The sequence below is a fragment of the Tupaia chinensis genome, unplaced genomic scaffold (genome assembly GCF_000334495.1).
Source record: "Tupaia chinensis unplaced genomic scaffold, TupChi_1.0 Scaffold143584_1, whole genome shotgun sequence".
NCBI classification, from domain to species: domain Eukaryota; kingdom Metazoa; phylum Chordata; class Mammalia; order Scandentia; family Tupaiidae; genus Tupaia; species Tupaia belangeri.
In genome coordinates this window covers 7,388,917-7,411,448 of record NW_006203430.1, presented here as the reverse complement: position 1 = coordinate 7,411,448, position 22,532 = coordinate 7,388,917, and the positions used below count along the sequence as shown (strand labels likewise).

Genomic DNA, 22,532 nt, shown 5'->3' with positions numbered 1-22,532 from the left:
GGGAAAAGCTAAGTTATAGGATGTGTCTAGTAAGTAATGCCTCAGAGAGAATATTGTTGATGAATTTAGGTTTATACACCACAGAACTCTGCATGGTCGTTTTTCTTTATTAGAAATTTGTAGTTCAGGGACCTGCAGATGGATAATGGCTATGTCATTGGACTCCCATGTAGTCAGCCACGGTTCAAGTCCCTGACCTGGCGGTTTAAAACTTATACCCATGCGTGCTCGCTTTGGCAGCACATATACTAAAACTCATACCCGTTGCATGTGTGTGCCCAAGATCCTAAGAGGAGAAGGGATTGTGGCATGTCCATCCCCCGGGAGGGATGATTTCTTAACTTTCTGTATCTGTCTTTCCAGCCAGTATGCGCACTCTATAGCAAAAATCTCTCTCTCAAAAAAAAAAAAAAAATTTGTAGGTCAAATATTCTGAGAGCAGTTTTTACCATTTATGAGTCAACTAATTTTTAGAAGTCAGATATCAAGTGCACCCTGTTCTTCTAATACAGTGGGACAGCCAGTTAGGCAGATGAATCAAAGCTAAGTATTTTATTTTACTTTACATTTCTTTCATCCATGAGAGAGAAAGATACAGAGATGCGGTAGGGATAGAGGTGATGCACATCCCCTACAGGGTCCTACCAAAATCTATTGACAGCATTAGCCATCCTGATGATGAGTGTGGATGTGCTGTCTCCCACCCCCCCCACGCCTTGGGACCTGAATCCTAGGTCTTTCCATGTGAATAGCAACACATAACCGCTGTGCCCCTCGATTACCTGGCCCCCAAAGCTGTCTAATTCTTTTTTCTTTTCTCTTTCTCTCTCTTTTTTTTTTTTAAGTCACAGGAAACATGAGTTTGGCAGAGAGAGAGAGAGAGAGAGAGTACGAGCATGAGAAATCGCATCCTCCAATAGGGTGTGTGCACACCTCTATCTTTTGCAAACTCCATTTCACCGTTCTGTCAGTATTTTAAACATATTTACACACACACTTGGCTTTTTTTTTTTTTTTTTCCTTAATTAAAAAAAAAAAATGCCAGAGGGCACTGCACTGTGAGGGGTAAGATAGAGATGGAAGGAAAGTAAGAAAGTATCCCCCAGGGAGACGGCCTCACCCTAACCCTGTCTCCTTCTTTTCTCCCTCCTTTTGGGATTTTTGACATGTATATATACACATCTACCATATTCTCAAGTTGCTGAGTCTGAGACTTGAACTGCACAGTTGGCTATGTGGGAATCCAGCCACCTTCACCACCAGGCCACGGGTACTTTTTTTTGAAGCCACTTGCTCTGGGAAATTGAATTGTGTTTGACATGTATGACCTGACTCCCTATGTATAGTGTTTAACTGCTGCACTACAGGACCAGCCCAAAGCTGTCTAATTCTAAAATACTTTTTTTGCCTACCCATTACACATTCTCCTACTTCTGTCTAATTTTATTGCTCAGTGATTTTATGTGGTTGCACATACCCCTTTAATTCCCTGGAAAATCTGCCTTTTGATATCTTGGAGTCTTTTTTTTTTTTAAAGAATTATTTATTTGGAACCAGCAGTTAGCTATGTCATTGGACTCCCACGTAGTCGACCGCGGTTCACGTCCCGGATCCGGTGGCTTAAAACTCATGCTGGGCGCGTGTGCGTGCGTGCCCAAGATCCCAAGAGGAGAATGGAGGAGAAGGGATTGCGGCGTGACCAACCCCCCTGGGGGATGATTTCTCGCTTTCTGTCTCTATGTCTCTGTCTGGCGAGTGCACGCACCCTATAGCGAAAAACCTCTCCAAAAAAAATTTTTTTTAAATTTATTGATTTATTGATTTATTTTAATTTGACCAGAGAGAGAGAGAGAAAGTGAGAAAGCAAGCCACCAGGTCCAGGGATTGAATCGTGGTTGGCCATATGGGAGAGTCTAGCGCCTTAACCACCATGCCATCTCCTGGTGCCCTATACTTTGGAGTCTTCACACATGTTGGACATACTCTGTTTCTACCTTATTTATCTGGAAAACATCCTTAAAGACTAGACTTTAGTCTCCTTTTTCAAAGTTATATATTCCTTCTTTGATTCTCAGGCCTTCTGTTATTTAAACATTTTTTTAAAATTCATTTATTTAATTTAGTTTGTTATAGGGCATGTGCACTAACTGGAGAGAGACAGAGAGCAGAAGATTGGGGAAATGAGAAAGCATCCCCTGGAAGGAATGACCATGCCACATTCCCATCTCTGTTCTCCTCTCAAGATCTTGGGCATGCACCTGATGTGTGTTTCTAGTTACCAGGTCCAAGACTCAAATTGTGTAATCAGCTGTGTGGGATCTAGCTATTCTACATGACACCAGCACTTGGCCCCTGTATTCTTTAATTACCCTTTGAATTGCATTGCTTTATAACTGTCTACTTGCCTGTCTAGCTCCTTGAGAGCAGCCTACTTTTTCCACTAGCTTCTTAGAGAGCATGGAACATATTAATTACATGCTCAGTAAGTATTCACCAAACACAGGGATACTGCTCCTCTTTGAAAATTTCAGCACCTTGGTTCAGACTATAACACTCATTTACTGCTGAGGAAACACTACTATAAGGAATTGTAGGTTGTTATTTACATAACATTACAGTATACATTATTATACAACTGGGACCCAAATTTGGTTTGAATTCTCATTTCAGCATTGCTCTAATTTGCCAGCGTGACTGCCTACTTTGTAGCATATATACCAAAAACACATATAACGAAAATAAGTCATTTTTTCCATCCCCCACTCTTTTCCCATGAGTAATCACTGTAACCAGTTTGTGTATTTTCCCAGAAATATTCTATCTATACCCAGCCTGCCTACCTTCTTCTATCCATCTCACCCTCATGAAACTGTTATCATAATTTTTGCACCTGATATGTTTTACTTAGTATATATTGAAAATTCTTCCCTATCTTGGTTGTTAGAAAAGTCATAGCACATTTTTACATAGAATAACATAGGAAAAATACATCATAACTTTTCCAATAACCCAGTAGATCTCGTGTTCTTTTTAACAGTTGACTAGTATTCATTAGCCAGTCATCTATAATGGGCATGTAGGTTATTTCTAGTCTTCTAACGGTTATAAACAGTGCTGCAATGAATAATCTTCCAAAGTTACATCAGTGTACCTTCTATTGGTAGTGTTAGAATGTGCTTGTTTCCCTACATTTTCACCTACCTAGTTATATTACCAAACTTAAAAAACATAATTATTTAGTTATTTATTTGATTTCATTTGTTATTGTATTTTAATTTGACTAGAGAGAAACAGAGAGAAAGGGAAAGCAAGAAAGCAAGCCGCTGGATCTGGGACACAAACTGCGCTTGGCCATGTGGGAATTCAGCGCCTCTCACCGCACCATCTGCCGGCCCCTGTTATCATCCTCTTTGATCTTTGTCTGATAGGTGAAAAATTACCTTAGTTATAGTTATCATTTGCTATTCTTTTTTTTTATTTTGAGAGGTTTTTGCTATAGGGCGCGTGCGCTCGCCAGACAGACAGAGAGAGACATAGAGACAGAAAGCGAGAAATCACCCCCCGGGGGGTATGGTCACGCCGCAATCCCTTCTCCTCCATTCTCCTCTTGGGACCTTGGGCACGCATGCACACACGCCCGGCATGAGTTTTAAGCCACCGGGTCCGGGACGCGAACCACGGTGGACTATGTGGGAGTCCAGCGACATAGCCATTACGCTAACTGCTGGTTCCCATCATTTGCTATTCTATTGTTATAAATAAGGGTGAATAGCTTTTTTTTTGTCTCTGAAAGTCACGTATTTTCTTTCCTTTCGCTAGCAGGAGCTCTTTACATATTAAGGAAGTTAAACCTTCGTTATATATTATAAATACTTTTTAAAAGTTCATTGGTTTTCTTTTGGCCTTGCTTTTGGTGTTTTTTTTTTTAATATATAATCTTTTATTTTATTTTATTTTTTCATTCATTTATTTTAATTTGACCAAAGAGAGAGAGAAAGAGTGACAAAGCAAGCTGCCAGATCCGGGACTTGAACCGTGGTCAGCCATGTGGGAGTGTCCAGCACCTTAACCACCATACCACCTGCTGGTCTCGTTTTTGGTGTTTTTTTTTATTAATTTAAATTATTATGAAATCAAATTTACCAGCCTTGTCTAGGTTTTTCATGATTTGATGTTAAAAAGGCTTCTTTATTCTCTGATTCCCAAAAGTTTTCTCCAGTGTTTTCTAGAATTTCATGGTTTCATTTCTTTTATGTTTAGTCATTGCTCAACCAAGACTTTATTTTGGCATACAGAGTGAGGTAGATACCCACTATTGTTTTGTGTGCATGTATGGTAAAATACATACATCAAAATTTGCCATTTTAACCATTTTTAAGTGTACAATTTAGTATCATCGATTCCATTACAATCTTGTGCAACCATTACCACTATCTATTTTCGAAACCTTTCATCACTCCTAAACAGAAACTCTGTACCCATTAAGCAATAACTTCCCATTCCTCCCTCTCACCAGCCCTTAGTAACCCCCTACTTTCTGTATGTGAATTTGCCTGTTGTGGATATCTCGTATAAGTGGGATCATAAAGTATTTGTATTTTTGTGTCTGACATATTTCACTTAGCATGTTTTCAAGGTTTATTAATGTTACATATCATATATCAGAAGTATTCCTTTTTCTTGCAGAATAGTATTCCGTTGTCTGGATACAGACTTTTTTTTTTCTTTTTTTTTTTTTTTAAGTTTTTGCTGTAAAGCGCTTGACTCATTGGAGAGAGACAGAGAAAGACAGTGAGAGGGAAAGTGAGAAATCACCCCATAGCGGGGAATGCTCATGCCACAATACCTTCTCCATTCTCTTTTCGGGATTTTGAGCACATGTGCCTGGCCTGATTTTCAAGCCACTGGGTTCAGGACTTTTACCAGTCAGCCATGTGGAAATCCAGCATCTTAACTACCATGCTACCTGCTGACACCTGGATACAGACATTTATCTGTTTTTCTGTAGATGAGTCTTCGATTATTTACTTCGTTGAAAAATGCTGCAGTGGATATTGATGTACAAGTATCAGTTTAAGTCCCTTTGTATGCATATTCCTAGAAGTGGTATTGCTGGGTATTATGATAATTCTGTGTTTAGCTCCTTGAGGAAACACCGGACAGTTTTCCACAGTAGTTGTACCGTTTTACATGGTCACTAACAATGTGAAAGAATTCATGTATTTCTTCTCTTGCTAACTAGTTTGTTATTTTTCACTTTTTGGATTACAAATATACTATTCAGTAGGTTATTGTGCTTTAGATATGCATTTCCCTAATGAGTAAGAATGCTAAACATCTTTTTCATGTGCTTATTGATCCATTTGTATATCCTCTTTGAAGAAATGTTTAGTCATGTCTTCTGCCTATTTTCTAATTGATTGTTTTGAGAAGTTCTGTATGTATTACTGTATATAATTCTTTATCACAAACATGATTTATAGATATTTTCTTCCGTTGTGGCTTTCCTTTTTATTTTTCTTGATAGTGTTATTTGATGCATACATTTTAAATTTGATAAAATCCAGTTTATCTGTTTTTTTCCTTTATTGTCTGTGCTTTCATATTTAACAAACCATTGCCAAATCCAAATTCACGAAAATTTTTAAAATTTATTTTACACATTCAATCACTATACAGTGAAAAAACTTTTTTTTAAGAATTATTTTATTTAACTTTATTTATTTATTTATTTTTTTACTTTGACCAGAGAGAGACCGAGAGAGAGGGATAGTGGGAGAGCAAGCTACCAGGTCCAGGTCAGGTCCAGGACTTAGACCGCAGTTGACCATGTGGGAGTCCAGCACCCTTACCCACCACACCACCTGCCAGCCCCGTACAGTGAAAATTTTGTTCTGTTTTTTTCTTATTTATTTATTTATGTTTTACTGTAGGGCATGTGCACTCGCCAGAAAGACAGAAGAGAGACAGATAGACTTAAAGCCAGAAATCATCCCCTGGGGGGATAGCCACATCTCAATTCCTTTTTGGGATTTCAGATCCGCATGCACATGTGCCTGGAGTAAGATTTTTAAGCTGCCCGGTCCAGGACTCAACTGTGGTCGACTACATGGTGGTCCAGTGATGTAACCGTTATGCCATCTGCTGGCCTCTTGTTTTGTTTTAAGATCATGTATACCACCAACTTATTTTGAGAATTCTGTGAATGTGTTTAAGGTAGACCTTCTGAATTCTGATCCTCATAAAATAATTCTTTTTTTTTTTTTTTTAGAGGTTTTTGCTATAGGGCGCATGCGCTCGCCAGACAGACAGGGAGAGACAGAGAGACAGAAAGCGAGACATCACCCCCCAGGGGGGATGGCCACGCCACAATCCCTTCTCCGCCATTCTCCTCTCAGGATCTTGGGCATGCACGCACACGCACCCTGCGTGAGTTTTAAGCCACCGGGTCTGGGACACAAACCGCGGTGGACTACGTGGGAGTCCAGTGACGTAGCCATTATGTTAACTGCTGGTTCCCCATAAAAGAATTCTTGTATTGTCCGATTTGTTGCAATGAAAACTGAAGTTACTTTATGTGAAGTACTTTTTTTTAGAATGATTTAATTTAATTTTATTTATTGTTATTTTTTATTTTACCTGAGAGACAGAGAGAGAGAGAGAGAGAAGGAGAGAAGGCAAGCCTCCAGGTCTAGGACTTGAACCACATTCAGCCATGTGGGAGCTCAGCACTTCAATTATTATATCACCTGCTGGCCCTTGTGAAGTACTTTCTAAGAAAAAGTTTAGGGATCAGTAGGTGGTGTGGTGGTTAAGGGCTCTCTCTGGACTCCCACATGGCCAACCACAATTCAACCCCGGACTTGGAGGCTTGCTTTCTCACTTTCCCTCTCTTTCTCTCTCTCACTCTGTCCCTCTCTGGTCAAATTAAAACAAATAAATAAAGTTAAATAAAATAATTATTTTTTTAAAAAAACTTATTGCTTCCATGAATGAGAGAGGCAGAGCTAGAGAGCTAGAGAGACAGAGACAGTACCCCCAATAGTGTCCTAATGATATGGTCTGCCTTCATCTTTCAGCCAGTCCTGGATCATGGGTAAAATGTGTGTCTGGTATACTCAGGTTCCCCATGTTGAAACAGTAATCTTCCTGTGTGGAACCAGTAACCTTCCACTCTCTGAGGAATTGCTTCACAGGGCATTGTGCTTTACCACCATTCCACTATCTAGCCCTTGAAATACACTTTTGAAATCCATTAAACTTAACTCCTGAGAGTTTTGAGAATCTGAAATTCTTGAATAATACCCTTTAGGCACCGCATTGCCTATGAAATGAAGAGTTAGCTAGATGACTAGCAAAAATGTTCTATTCTTGCATGTCAGCCCATCATTGTTTGATCCCAGCCAAATTGTTTCTACAGTAAGTTGAATCAATTTAACTTGTCAGCTTTAAGCCACATATCAAAATTAGTTTAAAAGGCATTAAATGTTATATATATAAAAATAATAAGAGTTAAAAATAACAGGAAAAATTAGATATAGTGAAAGTTTTAAAGTTAGAATCTTTGACCTGGAGATAAGCTATAAGACCATTGTTGATTAGAGTGGGTCATTTTATAATCTTCCAAAAATTATGCTTTGGAAGAGGAGGAAGACAGTCTTAATATAGGCAGTCCGTGTATGTGTATAAATTTCAGATATCTCTAAGGAACTAAGTAAATTTTTCTACCAATTAGCAAATAATGGCCCAGTTCCATTTACTGATTTGTTATTTCTTTGTTTATATCCTGTATTACCCTAGCAAGAGACTATGTAAGTTTATGCTATTACTGATGGGTCTGTTTTATAAATGGCTGCATGATAGTCACTGAATGTACCATGATTTAGTCAGTCAATCTTTTCTCTGTCATTAGATATTCAGATTATATGTAGCCTTTCAGCATTATAAATAACTCTGAGAGGTGGGTGAGTTACATACATATCGGATTATTGCTACTAAGTGAAAAATAACTATTGACTTAGTTATTTTTTTTTCAATAAAAATCATATTAAAAAGATATTGGACTTAAAAGTTTTGGTTAAGTTATTTTAAAAAATTATTTAACTTTATTTATTATTACTTTTTTGTTTTTTGTTTTTTTTCCAATTTGACCAGAGAGTGCAAGAGAGAGAGAAAGTTAGCCATCAGGTCCAGGACTTGAACTGTGGTCAGCCATGTGGAAGTCCAGCACCCTTAATTACCACACCGCCTGCTGGCTCCAGTTATTCTTTAAAAAGACAAAGATTCTCACCATTTCATTTTATCTTTGACGATGTGGTTTGGGGGACCAGCAGATGGTGTAATGATTACTTTGTTGGACTCCCCACATGGCTAACTGCTGTTCAAGCCCCAGACCCAGTGGCTTTAAACTCATACTGGGCACATGTATGTGTGTGCCCAAAATCCCAAGAGGAGACTCGGAGGAAAAGGGATTGTGATGTGGCCTTCCCCCCTGAGGGGGTGATTTCTCACTTTCTTTTTTTTTTTCTTTCTTTTTTTGGAGAGGTTTTTGCTATAGGGCACGTGCGCTTGCCAGACAGACAGAGAGACAGAAAGCGAGAAATCACTCCCCAGGGGGGATGGCCATGCCCCAATCCCTTCTCCTTCATTCTCCTCTCGGGATCTTGGGCACACACACACACGCGCCCAGCGTGAGTTTAAGCCACCAGGTCTGGGACGCGAACCGCGGTCGACTACGTGGGAGTCCAGCGACATAGCCATTACACTAACTGCTGGTCCCAATTTCTCACTTTCTGCCTCTCTGTCTCTCTCTTGTCTTTTGGCAAGCGCATGTGCCCTAGAACAAAAACCTCTCCTCCCAAAAAAAGTAAATGAATACAAAGCAGAAAAGATAGAGTACAATGAATCAATGAAGGCCTATCACAATTCTCCTGCCTACCTTGCTTACATAAAGGCAAAAATTCGTGCAGAAACTGCTTTAGAGGAAAAAGGTCAACAGAGACAGTCTCACATGGAGAAAGGAGAACCTTACATGAACATCCAACCTGCTGAAGATCCAAATTATTATGACAGTGGCTTTTTAATGAAGCACACGGCCACTGCCCACTTCCAGAGGAACCACCACCTCACCAGTGAGATCCTTAGAGTGTGGTGCCAGACGTCCAGTCAGTCATCACGACAGCTAGAATGCAGGTTCTGAAATAGTAGATCCAGTCCTTAATGAGTCTCTAGCGAAAACTAGAAGCTGAACTTCTTCAAATAAAAGAACGACACCAGGAAAAGAGGAAATTCCTGGAAAGCACAGATTCATTTAGCAGAGAACTTAAAAGTTTGTGTGATCTGAAGGTTAGAAGTGGATATGAAGAAAATTGCATCTGAGATTGCACAGGCCCGCAAAACTCAGGAAGAAAGGGAGAAGGTGGAGGCAGAGCAGGGTTTGTTCAGAGCAGCATTGGTCCTGAGGAAGAGCAAGCAGAAAGATGAGAGCCTGCTGATGAGGGGGAGACACACTTTGAAGAGACAAAAGAGAGCCAACAAGAATGGGGAAGAATGCTCATCTACTCCTAAGGACCTGGGGAGTAAGTGGGCAAAAGGAGAGAGTTGACAGCCTGGCAGAGGAGGGAACCAGTGATAGTAACATTGGCTCAGAGGGTAACAGTGCCACAGTGGAGGAGCCACTGACAGGCCCTGTATCAGAAGAGAAAAAGTAAATGTTGCCTTGTTTTATGTGTTATAAATACTTTTTTTTTTTTTTTTAATGAAAAAGTGTCTTAAAATGGAGTATCCAACTCTGAAAGAAAACAAGAAAAAGTGTGTTTTGGTTTTAATGGTGTTATGTGGTTTGTGTATTAGGTTTTATGTTTTGAATTTTTTTTTTATATCCTGTATCACACCACCAAAGGCTTTTGGACCATGTAACGTCGTAAGCCTAGTGGCACAGTCTCTTACCTTTCTTAAGCATTGTGAAGTGGCTCTTCTTTGGATCTTGTTTTTAGCCCTCAACTACTGAAAGCCTCAGAATTTAGATTTGAGAAAACACTCACCCCTTATAAAGAACTATCCTTTGATTTTGCAGAATCTACAGCTCACTTGGGTGCTTACCAAAGCCATAACTTTAAACCTCGCAGTCCCCCTCAGCAGCTTCTTGAAAGTCCCTCTTGTTTACTTCTGCAAACAGTATCTTCATGAAAATGTAATCATGTATGTTTATGTTTTTGTTTGTTTCTCCTTTTTTATTTTTAATCAACATCAGCTACCAAAAGTCATGTTAAGGACTTGCGTGTAGCCCACAACTGCACTTGGATTGCATTGATCCAGAATAGTCTCCATAGTTATGAAATCATCATTAAAGTGAACATAGCACATATATTATTATTTTTAATCTGACCAGACAGTGACAGAGAGAGAGAGAGAAAGAGAAAGCAAGCCGCCAGGTTTGGTACACGAACTGCCTTTACCCACCATGCACCTGTCGGCCCCAATAAATGACTTTTTAAAAAACAAAAACAAAACAGGTTTTTAAAAGAATAGATGACAGAGCTTAAGAAATTGAATATTCTTGGAGTAGACTAGATAATTTCAAAATGATTAGCCCATTCCAGAAGAAAAAATACTGGGAATTAATAAGTTCGTTTACTTGGAATTGTTTTTACAACAATCAAAACATTTAAAACCTCAGGGCTCAGGATCCCATAGATTGGAGCCTGTCTTTTTTTATTTTATTTTTTTTAAATTTCTGCCTTGAAGCATGTGTACTTGCTGAAGAGAGAGACAGTGAAAGGGAAAGTGAGAAATGATCCTCCAGGGGTTGGCCATACCGCAGTCCCTTCTCCATTTTCCTCCTGGGATCTTGGGCACTCAAGCATATGTGCCCAGTGTGACTTTCAAGCCACTGGATCTGGGACTCGAATCGTGGTCAACCACAAGAGAGTCCAGCGATGTAACCACTATGGCATCTGCTGGCCTGGAGCCTATATTGTTTTTGTTTTTTTGGGGGGAGAGGTTTTTGCTATAGGGCGCATGCGCTCACCAGAGAGACAGAGAGATAGAAAGTGAGAAATCACCCCCCAGAGGGGATGGCCATGCCCCAATCCCTTCTCCATTCTCCTCTCGGGATCTTGGGCACGCACACACACATGCCCGGCATGAGTTTAAGCCACTGGGTCTGGGACTCGAACCGCAGTTGACTACGTGGCAGTCCAGCGACATAGCCATTACGCTAACTGCTGGTCCCAAGCCTATCTTTTTGAAAAACTCTTAGTAAAGTCTTGGAAATTAGAAGCAAGATAGTTTGTGACTTGTATGTTTCCCCAAAACTAGAATAGATTTTTACTGAATGGTGGTATATTTGATAATATGTATTTCTTTTCCTTTTTTTTTTTTTTATAGAGTTTTTTGCTATACGGTGTGTGGGCTCACCAGAAAGACAGAGAGAGACAGAGATAGAAAGCGAGAAGTCACCTCCCTGGGCGGGTGGCCACACCACAATCCCTTTTCCTCCATTCTCCTCTCGGGATCTTGGGCACGCACACGTGCCCGGCGTGAGTTTAAGTCACCGAGTCCAGGAATCGAACCATGGTCGACTACATGGGAGTTCAGCGACATAACTGTTAGCTAACTGCTGTTCCCATGAGAGTATATATTTCTAAAAGTCCCAAATATAATTGAAAAATGAGAAAAATTGCTTACAAAATTACTTTTGTGTCTTGGATATTCCTGAAAATACCTTGTCAATGTCAGATCTAGTTATTATTGAGATTTGGTTATGCTCTGTTTTAGTTAGAGACCTAATTTAAATACATGGGAAAGAAAATCAGCTAATAGGTGACTTAACAAATTGGAGTTAATGTTTCTCATGTGATAAGTACTCTGGAGATAGAAGTTCAGAGCTGTTACTGGGACTCCATAGTGGCATCCCTATTTCTGTGTAGCTTTCCTTGGAAGTTGTTTTGTTTGTTTGAAGTTTCCTTCTTTCATGAGAGCGAGAAAGAGACAAGCACTCTGAATAGGGTCTCACACTCTGAATAGGGTCCTTTCCCACCTCCAGACTCTCCAGCCAGCCAAGATCATGGTCATGTGTGCCCATTATGTACAGTTTGACTGGGAAACTGAACTCTTGATCTTCCACATAGATCCTGCTTTTCTTGAATAGTGCATTATTGCCATGCCCTTGGGCTAACCTTTTTAACCTTGTAGTCACAGGATGGCTTCTGCCTGTTTCCACTTCTCATCCCTGGAGATCAAAACCTGTATTCAGGCAGGTTGAAATGAGGTCCCTGAGTCAATTGTCTTTATAAACGTTTTACTGAAACCCAAACCCAGTTATTAGTTTTTAAATAATTATTTATTTATTTTAACTTATTAATTCATTTATTTTAATTTGACCAGAGAGAAGGAAGTGAGAAAGCAAGCCACCAGATTTAAGACTCGAACTGTGATCAGCCATGTGGGAGTATCCAGCGCCTTAACCACCACACAGCCTGCTGGTCCCTCAAACCCAGTTATTTCTGCTTATTCCTACTGGCCAGTTTGTATCACAGGACTACTCTTAGCTATAAAGGGAGGCTGGGAAATTCAGATTTTTTTGTTTGGCTCATTGTTAGTCAGAAAATAAAATTAGAAGCCTTTTATTTTTTTTCTGCATCATCAGTAACCATTTGTTTTAATATACACAAGCTTGTTTCTCTAAAGCTAAAAATTGATTAGCAACTGAAAAATGACTAACTAGAAAATGGATCTGTGTATAACATAAGTATTGAATAAAGACTGGTGTAATAAAGGCAGTCCTACTACTCCCCTAATGTCATTACCATTTCTATACACTACTAATGACCAATTGAGTTTTTTAAAACCCCATTTATAATAGCAACAACATCCATAAGGTTTATGAGAATAAACTTTTAGCATATCTTTATGATAACTTTTAGCATACCTTCGTTTTTTTCTTTTGGAGAGGTTTTTGCATGTGCTCGCCAGACAGACAGAGAAAGACAGACAGAAAGCAAGAAATCACCCCCTGGGGGGGATGGCTATGCCACAATCCCTTCTTCATTCTCCTCTCAGGATCTTGGGCACGCATGCACACGCTCCCAGCGTGAATTTAACACCGGGTCCAGGTGTCAGACCACAGTCAGCTACATGGGAGTCCAATGACATAGCCATTACACCAACTACTGGTCTCGCATACCTTTGTTTTTAAGAGATTTTTGCATTAAGGCATGTGCCGGGGAGAGAGACAGAGATAGTGAGAAGGAAAGTGAGAAATCACTCCCCCACCCTCCAGGGGAATGGCCATGCTGCAGTCCCTTCTTCATTCTCCTACCAGGATTTTGGGGATGTGCGCATATGCACCTGGTATGAGTTTCAAGCTACCGGTCCGGACTACAGTCAACCATGTGGGAGTCTAGCTGTGTAAGCATTATGCCCTCTGCTGGCCCCCAGACTGGGGGCTCTCTTCTTTTGGGGACGGTTAAGAATTACTTACTTAATTTTGCTATTGTTATTTTTTAATATGACCAGAGAGAAAGGGAAAGTGAGAAAGCAAGGCACCAGGTCCAGGACTTGAACCTTGATTGGCAAAGTGAGAGTCCAGTGCCTCAACCACCACACCACCTGCCAGCCCCCAGGCCAGAGATTTAACCGATGTTGCCATGTTGAATTCAGCCTCCCCTGAGCATTACCACTATAACACATAGCTGGCCCTAAAAATAAATTTTGAGACTATTTATTTATTTATTTTTATTTGAAAATGTTTTAGTCAATATAGACCACAAATGACTCTCTCATGATGTAGTCAACCCCAGGCCTTTGGGGTGGAGTCTTCTCCTCTCCCTCCAGTCTCTGTGTTGCCATGTTGAATTCAGCCTCCCCTGAGCATTACCACTATAACACATAGCTGGCCCTAAAAATAAATTTTGAGACTATTTATTTATTTATTTTTATTTGAAAATGTTTTAGTCAATATAGACCACAAATGACTCTCTCATGATGTAGTCAACCCCAGGCCTTTGGGGTGGAGTCTTCTCCTCTCCCTCCAGTCTCTGTGGAAATAGCTCTAAGAGTTTCCAAGCCCTTGACTTCAGGAGACCAGACCTTTCGCTGTGGATTCTTCTCTTTGAAGGACTTGGGGCTTGACTTCATTGTGGAAGAGTTCATACTACCCTTTAGAGAAAACTTAGTAAAGATGACAGTCACCCTTCACTCTCCAAAATTTTCCAGATGAGAAATCAGTGTTGACTTTTTAAAACAAATTAAACTTTTTGAGATAACTGTAGATTCAAATGTAGTTGTAAGAATATATAAATCCTATAAAGTCTTTTACCCAGTTTCGCCGACACCATACAAAACTACAATATCACAACCCGAATACTGACATTGCTATAGCCAAGATGGAGAAGGTGTCACCACCACAGAGTCCCTCCCACTGCCGTTTTATGGCCATATTCTCCTCCTTGGGCAACCACTAATCTGTCCTCCATGTCCATGATTTCACCATTCAAGACTGTTACATAAATGGAATCATGTGGCACTTAATAATATTAAGGTTGGCTCTTTGTATTCAGCATAATTCCTTGGAAATTCATCTAGTGGATATAGAAGGTTTTAGTTTTTTCGTTTGTTTGAAGTAATATGTAGTTTGTCCCTCTGGGCAAATCATACCAAATCTAAACTCTTATGTAGGAAAAAGAGGTACATTCTTGGGGAATATTTATTCTATAGAATCTCAAACAAGTTTTAATGTGTTAAATAAGACTGCCTTCTTGATATTTTGAAATACTCAATACAGGGACCAGCAGTTGGCGTAATGGCTATGTTGCTGGACTCCTGTGTAGTTGACCGCAGTTTGAGTCCTGGACTCAGTGGCTTAAACTCACGCCGGATGCATGTGTATGTGTGCCCAAGATCCTGAAAGAATGGAGGAGAAGGGATTGCGGTGTGACCATTTCCCTGGGGGTTGATTTCTTGCTTTCTGTCTCTCTGTCTTTCTGGCAAGTGCACATGCCCTACAGCAAAAACCTCTCAAAAAAAAAAAAAAAAAAAGAAAAAAAGAAAGAAAGAAAGAAAGAAAAGAAATACACAATACACAATACACAAACTATAGCCATTCTCTGTGCTACAGAATACTAGAACTTAATCTTCCTAACTATATTTTTGTACTAGCCAAGCAGCCCTCCTTTACCCTCCACTCCTCTCTGTCTCCAGCCTCTGGTAACCACTGCTATACTCTGTTTCTCTGAGGTCAGCTTTTTTAGCTTCCATATATGAGTGAGAACATGAAGTATTTGTCTTTCTGTGCCTGGCTCATTTGACTTAACATAATGTTCTTTAGACTCATCCGTTTGCCACAAATGACAGGATTTCATTCTCTTTTTTTAAGTGGCTGAATGACATTCCATTGTGCATACATACTACATTGTCTCTTTCTATTCTGATGTTCCCAACACAAAGGAATAGTAAATGTTTGAGGAGATGGGGATGGGAGATGTTCATTGCTCATATATCAAAAGATCACAGGATATTCCATAAATATGGACAATGAATTTGTCAATTAAAAATTTAAAGAATTATGAAGGAGAAAATTAGAAAACATGCAGTAGTTTGTAAAGTTAACTTTTTCAAAATTTAAAATAATTTTAAAATCTTTATTATTTCTTGATTACCTAAATAGTACTAGTCGATCGCAGAAAAGATAAAAAATATAAAAAAACAAAATTAAAAAAAAAAAGCCTATCTTCTTTCAAAGAGCCAGGAAGGAATATTAGGTATTCAATCAATATTTTATTCCAGACTACGTTATTACTGTGATAAAACTGAATGTAAGGGATATAGTCATGATGTAATTTATCACTCAGTAAATGCAGGTTTGATTTTTACAATTTGTCTTAAATCTAAAATTTTAAAGAAAAATAGATCTTCTCATGATGACTTTTTTCTTTTTTTGAAAAGCAATAGACTCAAATTTGATTTTTTTGGGGGGACTATATTTTTGTACTGGCTAAGCAGCCCTTCTCTGCCCTCCGCTCCTCTCTCTTGTCTCCACCCTCTGGTAACCACTACTATACTCTGTTTCTCTGAGGTTTTTTTTTAGGACAAATTTCAGCTCATTTGTTATGTTTTATATAACATTTGCTTTAACATAAAGATAGGATGATTATAGTTAATAGATCATTTCCTTCCTGCCATGACCCTATGAGAATGATAGTATTTCCCCTCCAGTACAGATGAGGCATATCACAGGTAATTTGCCTCTGATCTCCTAAGAGGTTAAGTCTCAGAGTGAGGACTGGAACCAGGTGTCCCTGCGACTACACAATCCCTGCCTCAGGGTGAGCCCAAAGCTATGGTGAAACAAAGGAATAGTCTTATATCTGATTCCGTTTTTTTATTTTTATTTGTTTTTCTTTTCTTTCCCTTTTTATCTCTTCCTTTCTTTTTACCTAAAGGTGGGATAATTTTGAGACTATATCTGTACTTTAGATGAAGTAACAGCTATATATCATGAAGGTAAGGAAATAAATAAGAATTTTAAGATAGAAGCTCTACGCCACCAGCAGGTGGCGTAGAGCTTACGGTACTGGACTCCTACATGGCCGACCGTGGTTTGACTCTGGACGCAGTAGCTTGAAAATCAGGCTGGACACATGTGTGTGCATGCACCCAGGATTCCAGGAGAATGGAGAAGAGAGGGGATTGTGGCATGGCCTAACTTCCTAAAGTCTGATTTCTCACTTTCCCTCTCACTGTCTCTTTCTCTCTGGTGAGCCTACATGCCCTATGGCAAAAACCTCTCAAAAAAGGAAAAAAAAGAAACTTCAAAATTTAGAGAGACATTATAGAATGAAAGTATAACGTGGCAAACTAATCTTAGATACCTTCCTTACATTAATTCTCCAAACATTGTTTCATGTTTTCTTACAAGTGTTGAGTAGAGCTTTATTAGGGGTGAATATTTGAAAGACCTCTGTTCAGTCCTGGGGGTTGCCACTTTCTAACTTTGTGAACTTTGACAGATTGTTGAATAGTTCTGAGCCTGTCAACCCTAATACAAAACGGAAAAGGGAATAGTTTCCATTAGTATTGTGAGGGTTTAATGAGATGATGTAGATGGTGTACTTTGCACAACATTTGGCATAAGTGCTTAGTAAATGTTGTTATACTGCCTGGAAAAATGTTTTGCTGTATACAATTTAAGAGAGATATTAAAATATATTTTTGTTATTTTAAGGAAATTCGAAATGAGTCCCATGACTATCCTCATAGAGTGGCCAAGTTTCCAGAAAACAGAAATCGAAACAGATACAGAGATGTAAGCCCATGTAAGTACTTGTGGGTTTGTGTGCATGAGTGTGATTTTTTTTATTCGTTTTAGGAGACAAGTATAAAAAAGGGTTTGGGGTCAGGGTTAATAAAAGTGCCATATTTTTTCCTATTTATATAATAAAAATTCTTTGAAGAAACATTTCAAAACATAGAATGATAGAAGGAAAAGTAATTATCATAATTATTTCATTCTTTATATACAGCAGTCATTTTTTATGTATTTCCCACCAACCTTTTTTCCTTTCCTTATGCACAGTTACACATAATTTTTTTGTAAAATGATTATAATCTTATATATGTGTATATAATCATACATATTTCATTTTCATCTTATTCCATGCCTTAAAATATTTACTTGTGCAGGACCAGCAGTTAGTGTAATGGCTTTGTTGCTGGACTCCCACATAGTCGACCGCGATTCGAGTCCCAGACCTGGTGACTTAAACTCACGCCAGGTGCATGTGCGTGCATGCCCAAGATCCTGAGAGGAGAATGGAGGAGAAGGGATTGCAGCGTGGCCATCCCCACTGGGGGGTGATTTCTCGCTTTCTATCTCTCTGTCTCTCTCTGTCTTTCTGGCAAGTGCACACGCCCTATAACAAAAACCTCTAAAAAAATTTTTATTTGTGCAATTTGGGCTCCTCCACCCCAAATTAAATAAGGAGTGCATGCCAACTTGCAAAACTTAGAAGGGTACAAAGAACAAAAAACTCATGATCAAAAAATAATAACTTTTTTTTAAAGAATTGTTTTATTTAACTCTATTTATTTGTTTTCATTTTGACCAGAGAGGGACAGAGAGAGAGAGGGAAATAAGAAAGCAAGCACCCAGGTCCAGGACTCGCACTGTGGTTGGCTCTGTGGGAATCCAATGCCCTTAGCCACCACACCACCTGCTGGTCCCAAAAAACAATTACTTTTGAGTTTTTATTCTTTTGACATTTTTTAATATGCTTTTTTTCTTAAGAGGTTTTCGCTTTAGAGCATGTGAGCTTGCCAAACAGGCACATGAGCAACGGAAACAGTGAGAGGGAAAGTGAGAAATCACCCCTCTGGGGATATGGCCACGCCTCAGTCACTTCTCCATTCTCTTTCTGGCTTCTTGGGCATGCACACACATGTGGCTGGTGTGATTTTCAAGCCACTGGGTCTGGGACTAGAACTGCAGTCAGCCATCTGGGACTCTGGTGACATATCTGCTATACCATCTGCTGGCATAACATTTTAAAATTCAAAATTAGATCTTGCAAAAACTAATTTGTAGATCTTTGCCTATTTAGTACATCACAAACATTTTCTATCTTTTTTTTGGAGAGGTTTTTGCTATGGGGTGTGTGCACTCTCCAGAAAGACAGAGAGAGACAGAGAAACAGAAAGCGAGAAATCACCCTCCCTAGGGATATGGCCACGTCGAATTCCCTTCTCCTCCATTCTCCTCTTGGGATCTTGGGCATGCATGCACACGTGCCCAACGTGAGTTTAAGCCACTGGATCCAACACTCAAATTATGGTCGACTACGTGGGAGTCCAGCGACATAGCCATTACACCAACTGCTGATCCCACATTTTCTATCTTTTTAATTGGATCTTTAGGAAAGTCATGACACATTTTTGTATAGAAAAATATGTCATGACTTTTCTGATGACTCAATATTTAATTTTATTAATTTTATTTATTATTTTAAAATTTGCTATAGGACACGTGCACTCACCAGAGGGAGACCTGAAGTTGGAAGGGGAGGTTGATGGTGAGAAAACAAGCTGCCAGATCCAGGACTCAAACCGCAGTCAGCTGTGTGGAAGTCCAGCACCTTAACTACCCCTCAAACACAGTTTTTTAGTGGCTTTGGATTTTTTTTTTTTAGTTTAAAGTTTGCTATAGGAAGGGTGAGCTAGCCAGAGAGATAGAGAATGTAAGAAAGCACCCCTTGGGGGTATAGCCTCTGTTCAGTCCCTTTTCCTCTTGGGATTTTGAGCACACATGCACACATTCCTACTGTGATTTTTAGCCTTTAGGTCCAGGACCTGAACCAGGTAGTTGATCATGTGAGATCCTGCTGCTTGAACTACTCTGGTACCTGCTGGCCCTGGATATACCTTTTTTTTTTTTTTTGGGAGAGATTTTCACTGTAGGGCGCGTGCGCTCGCCAGACAGACAGAGACATAGAGACAGAAAGCGAGAAATCACCCCCCAGGGGGGATGGTCACGCCGCAATCCCTTCTCCTCCATTCTCCTCTCGGGATCTTGGGCACGCACGCACACACGCCTGGCGTGAGTTTTAAGCCACCGGGTCTGGGACGTGAACCGCGGTCGACTACGTGGGAGTCCAGCGACATAGCCATTACGCTAACTGCTGGTTCCCACTGTAGTTCTTTTAACATTCATGTACCAATTCACCTATGCTTGGACATTTAGATTGTGACATGCGAGTGTGCGCATGTGCACTCACACAGTTTTTTGTTTTTTAAGGATTATTTTATTTAAATTTATTTATTTATTTTAATTTGACTACATAGGGGTTGGAAGGGTGGGTAAGAAAGCCTCTAGGTCCAGGATTTGAACTACAGTCAGCCATGTGAGAGTCCAGCACCCTTAAGTACCATGCCACCTGCTGGTTCCACCCATACAGTTTTGTAAACAACTATAATAGTTTTTAAAAATGAGTTTATCATGAGGTGACTTCATTTTTCTTCTGATTAATAAAACTGAATCAGATAATAAATTAATCTGACTTAGTATTCTAACATGTTTACCCATGCTTGCTAAACCTAGGTGGGCCAAACATAGGTTATCTCTCTCTTTCTTTTTAAAGAAGTATTTAATTTTAGAGAGAGAGAAATCAAGCCACCAGATCCTGGCCTCAAACCATAGTCAGCCATGTGGGAGTCTAGTGCCTTAACGACCTTGCCACCTGTCAGTTCCAACATCAGTTATCTCTTTAGAGTTGCTTATAAAGTAAGGACTTTTAAAAATGCTGAATTGATTGCATTCTGGTTTCCATTCATTTCAGATTGTTTCCCTTAGTTTGCTAGTCTGATGTGCCAAAGTCTCCTCTGTAGGCTGAGTATAGTTTACCATTAAACAATACAGGGGTTAGAAGTACCGCCCCACACCCTGCCCCATACAGAGAACTTTATAACTTTCCACTTCCCTTAGCTGTTAATAGCCTACTGTTGACCAGAGCCTCAAAAACAGAGTAAGCTAGAGAAAAAAACTGTTATTAGGCCAGCTGCTGGCACAGTGGTTAGGGAACCTGGATCCCACATGTTCAGCTACACAATTCAAGTCCCAGACCTGGCAGCTTGAAAAATACTCTAGGGGCATGTGCATGGAAGAGAAAGGATTGTGCCATGACCATTTCCCATGGGGGGGTGCTTTCTCACTTTCTCTCTCTCTCTCTCTAGCAAGTGCACATGCCTTCTGATATTTTTTTTTAAAAGAAAGAAGTGTGTTTTTTAAAGAATTATTTTATTTAACTTTATTTTTTCATTTGTTTATTTCAGTTTGACCAGAGAGGGACAGAGAGCGAGAAAGCGGGGGAGAGAGAAAGTGAGAAAGTAAGCTGCCAGGTCTGGAACTAAAACTGTGGTCAGCCATGTGGGAATCCAGTGCCTTTAATCACCATGCCACCTGTGTCCCCCAAAAAAGTGTTACTAAGAAAATCATGGGGACCAGCATGTTGTATCCCACATGGCCTTGCGCAGTTCTAGTCTGTGACCTAGTGGCTTAAAAACCACACTGGGCATGTGTGTGTGCATGCCCAAAATCCTAGGAGGAGAATGGAGAAGGGATTAAAAAAATCACCTCCTGGGGTGATTTCTCACTTTCCTTCTCACCCTTGTCTGCAGCAAACGTATGCACCCTATAGCAAACTAAAAAAAGAGAGAGAAAAAAATCATAAGGGAAAGAAAATATATTTACAACACAATATCCTTACAAAATATCCTTCTGTAAATGGACTGGTTTAAACTCATTTGTTCAAAGATCACTGTAATTTCACCCTTTTCAAGGCCACAGCCAGTGTACATTTTTATATTTTTGGTTTTAGGTGAGATATTTAAGGTCTGGATATACAACTGAAAATCCATCAATTGTAGGTTAAAAAAAATCCATACTGGGTCCAACAGGCGGTGTGGTGGTTAAGGCACTGGACTCCCCGTCGCCAACTGGTTCAAGTCCTGTACGTGGTGGCTTGTTTTCTCTCTTTTCCTCTCTCTCTCTCTTTAGAAAGATGACCCATACAAATTTTAAAATAATAATAATAAAAAAATCTCCTTTTTTTTTAAGAGAAAGATTTTTCCTATAGGGCACATGCACTCACCAGAGAGACAGAGAGTGAATAATCACCCCACCCGAGGAGGATGGGCATGTCACAGTCCCTTCTCCTTCATTCTCCTCTTGGGATTTTGGGCAGCCCCACATATGCACATGGTGTGAGTTTAAGCTGCTGGGTCTGGGATTTGAACTGTGTGTTCACCTACGTGGGAGTCTAGCGACATAACCATTATGCCATCTGCTGGTCCCAAAATAAATAATTCTTTTTAAAAAATCTGGGTTTTTTTGGGAGGTTTCTGCTATAGGGTGTGTGTGCTCGCCAGAAAGACAGAGACAGAGAGATAGAAAGCGAGAAATCACCCCCCGGGGGGTTGGCCATGCCACAGTCCCTCCTCTTCCGTTCTCCTCTTGGGATCTTGGGCATGCACGCACATGCACCCCCTCATGAGTTTAAGCTACCGGGTCCGGGACTTGAACTGCAGTTGACTATGTGGGAGTTGAGCGACATAGCCATTACGCTAACTGCTGGTTCCCAAAAATCTGTATTTTAATTAGTGAAGAGAATGTTTTATGTTGTATAGTGTAGGGGGAGAAAGCTTATTTTCAGTTTCTTCTGTTATACTCTTACAACACAGATCTCTTCTGTGATCCCAAAACAAGTAGGGACTTTTCCTCACCAGCAAATAAGCAAACTGTTATGTAGCAGACACCACTTGGGTGTCCTCTACTCAATCTCATTTCTGACATTGCCTGGCAGTAATGTCAGATCCCAAGACACACTTCGAGCACCAGTTGCAAGTCGGGGCCTCTGGAACTTTGGACAGACCAACTACTGGTTGGTATCCTCATGACTAATTTGCTAGAGTGGTTCACAGAACTCAGGAAACATTTAGATTTGCCAGTTTATTAGAAAGGATATATGTTTTTTCATTGCCAG

The 22,532-nt window shown here is 39.9% G+C and overlaps 1 protein-coding gene and 1 pseudogene across 2 annotated transcripts in view; both read left to right on the top strand.

Annotated features, from left to right (window-relative positions):
* Positions 1-9,710, top strand: part of LOC102485715 (SWI/SNF-related matrix-associated actin-dependent regulator of chromatin subfamily E member 1 pseudogene) — a 15,157-nt pseudogene extending 5,447 nt beyond the window's left edge.
* The window catches only part of PTPN2 (protein tyrosine phosphatase non-receptor type 2), a 121,722-nt gene that overhangs the window by 6,288 nt on the left and 92,902 nt on the right, over positions 1-22,532 (top strand). For both annotated transcript variants that reach the window (XM_006164058.3, XM_027766496.1), the window contains exon 2: positions 17,225-17,315. In XM_006164058.3, the coding sequence (XP_006164120.1) occupies positions 17,225-17,315 (91 nt within the window). The remainder of the gene's footprint in view (positions 1-17,224; positions 17,316-22,532) is intronic.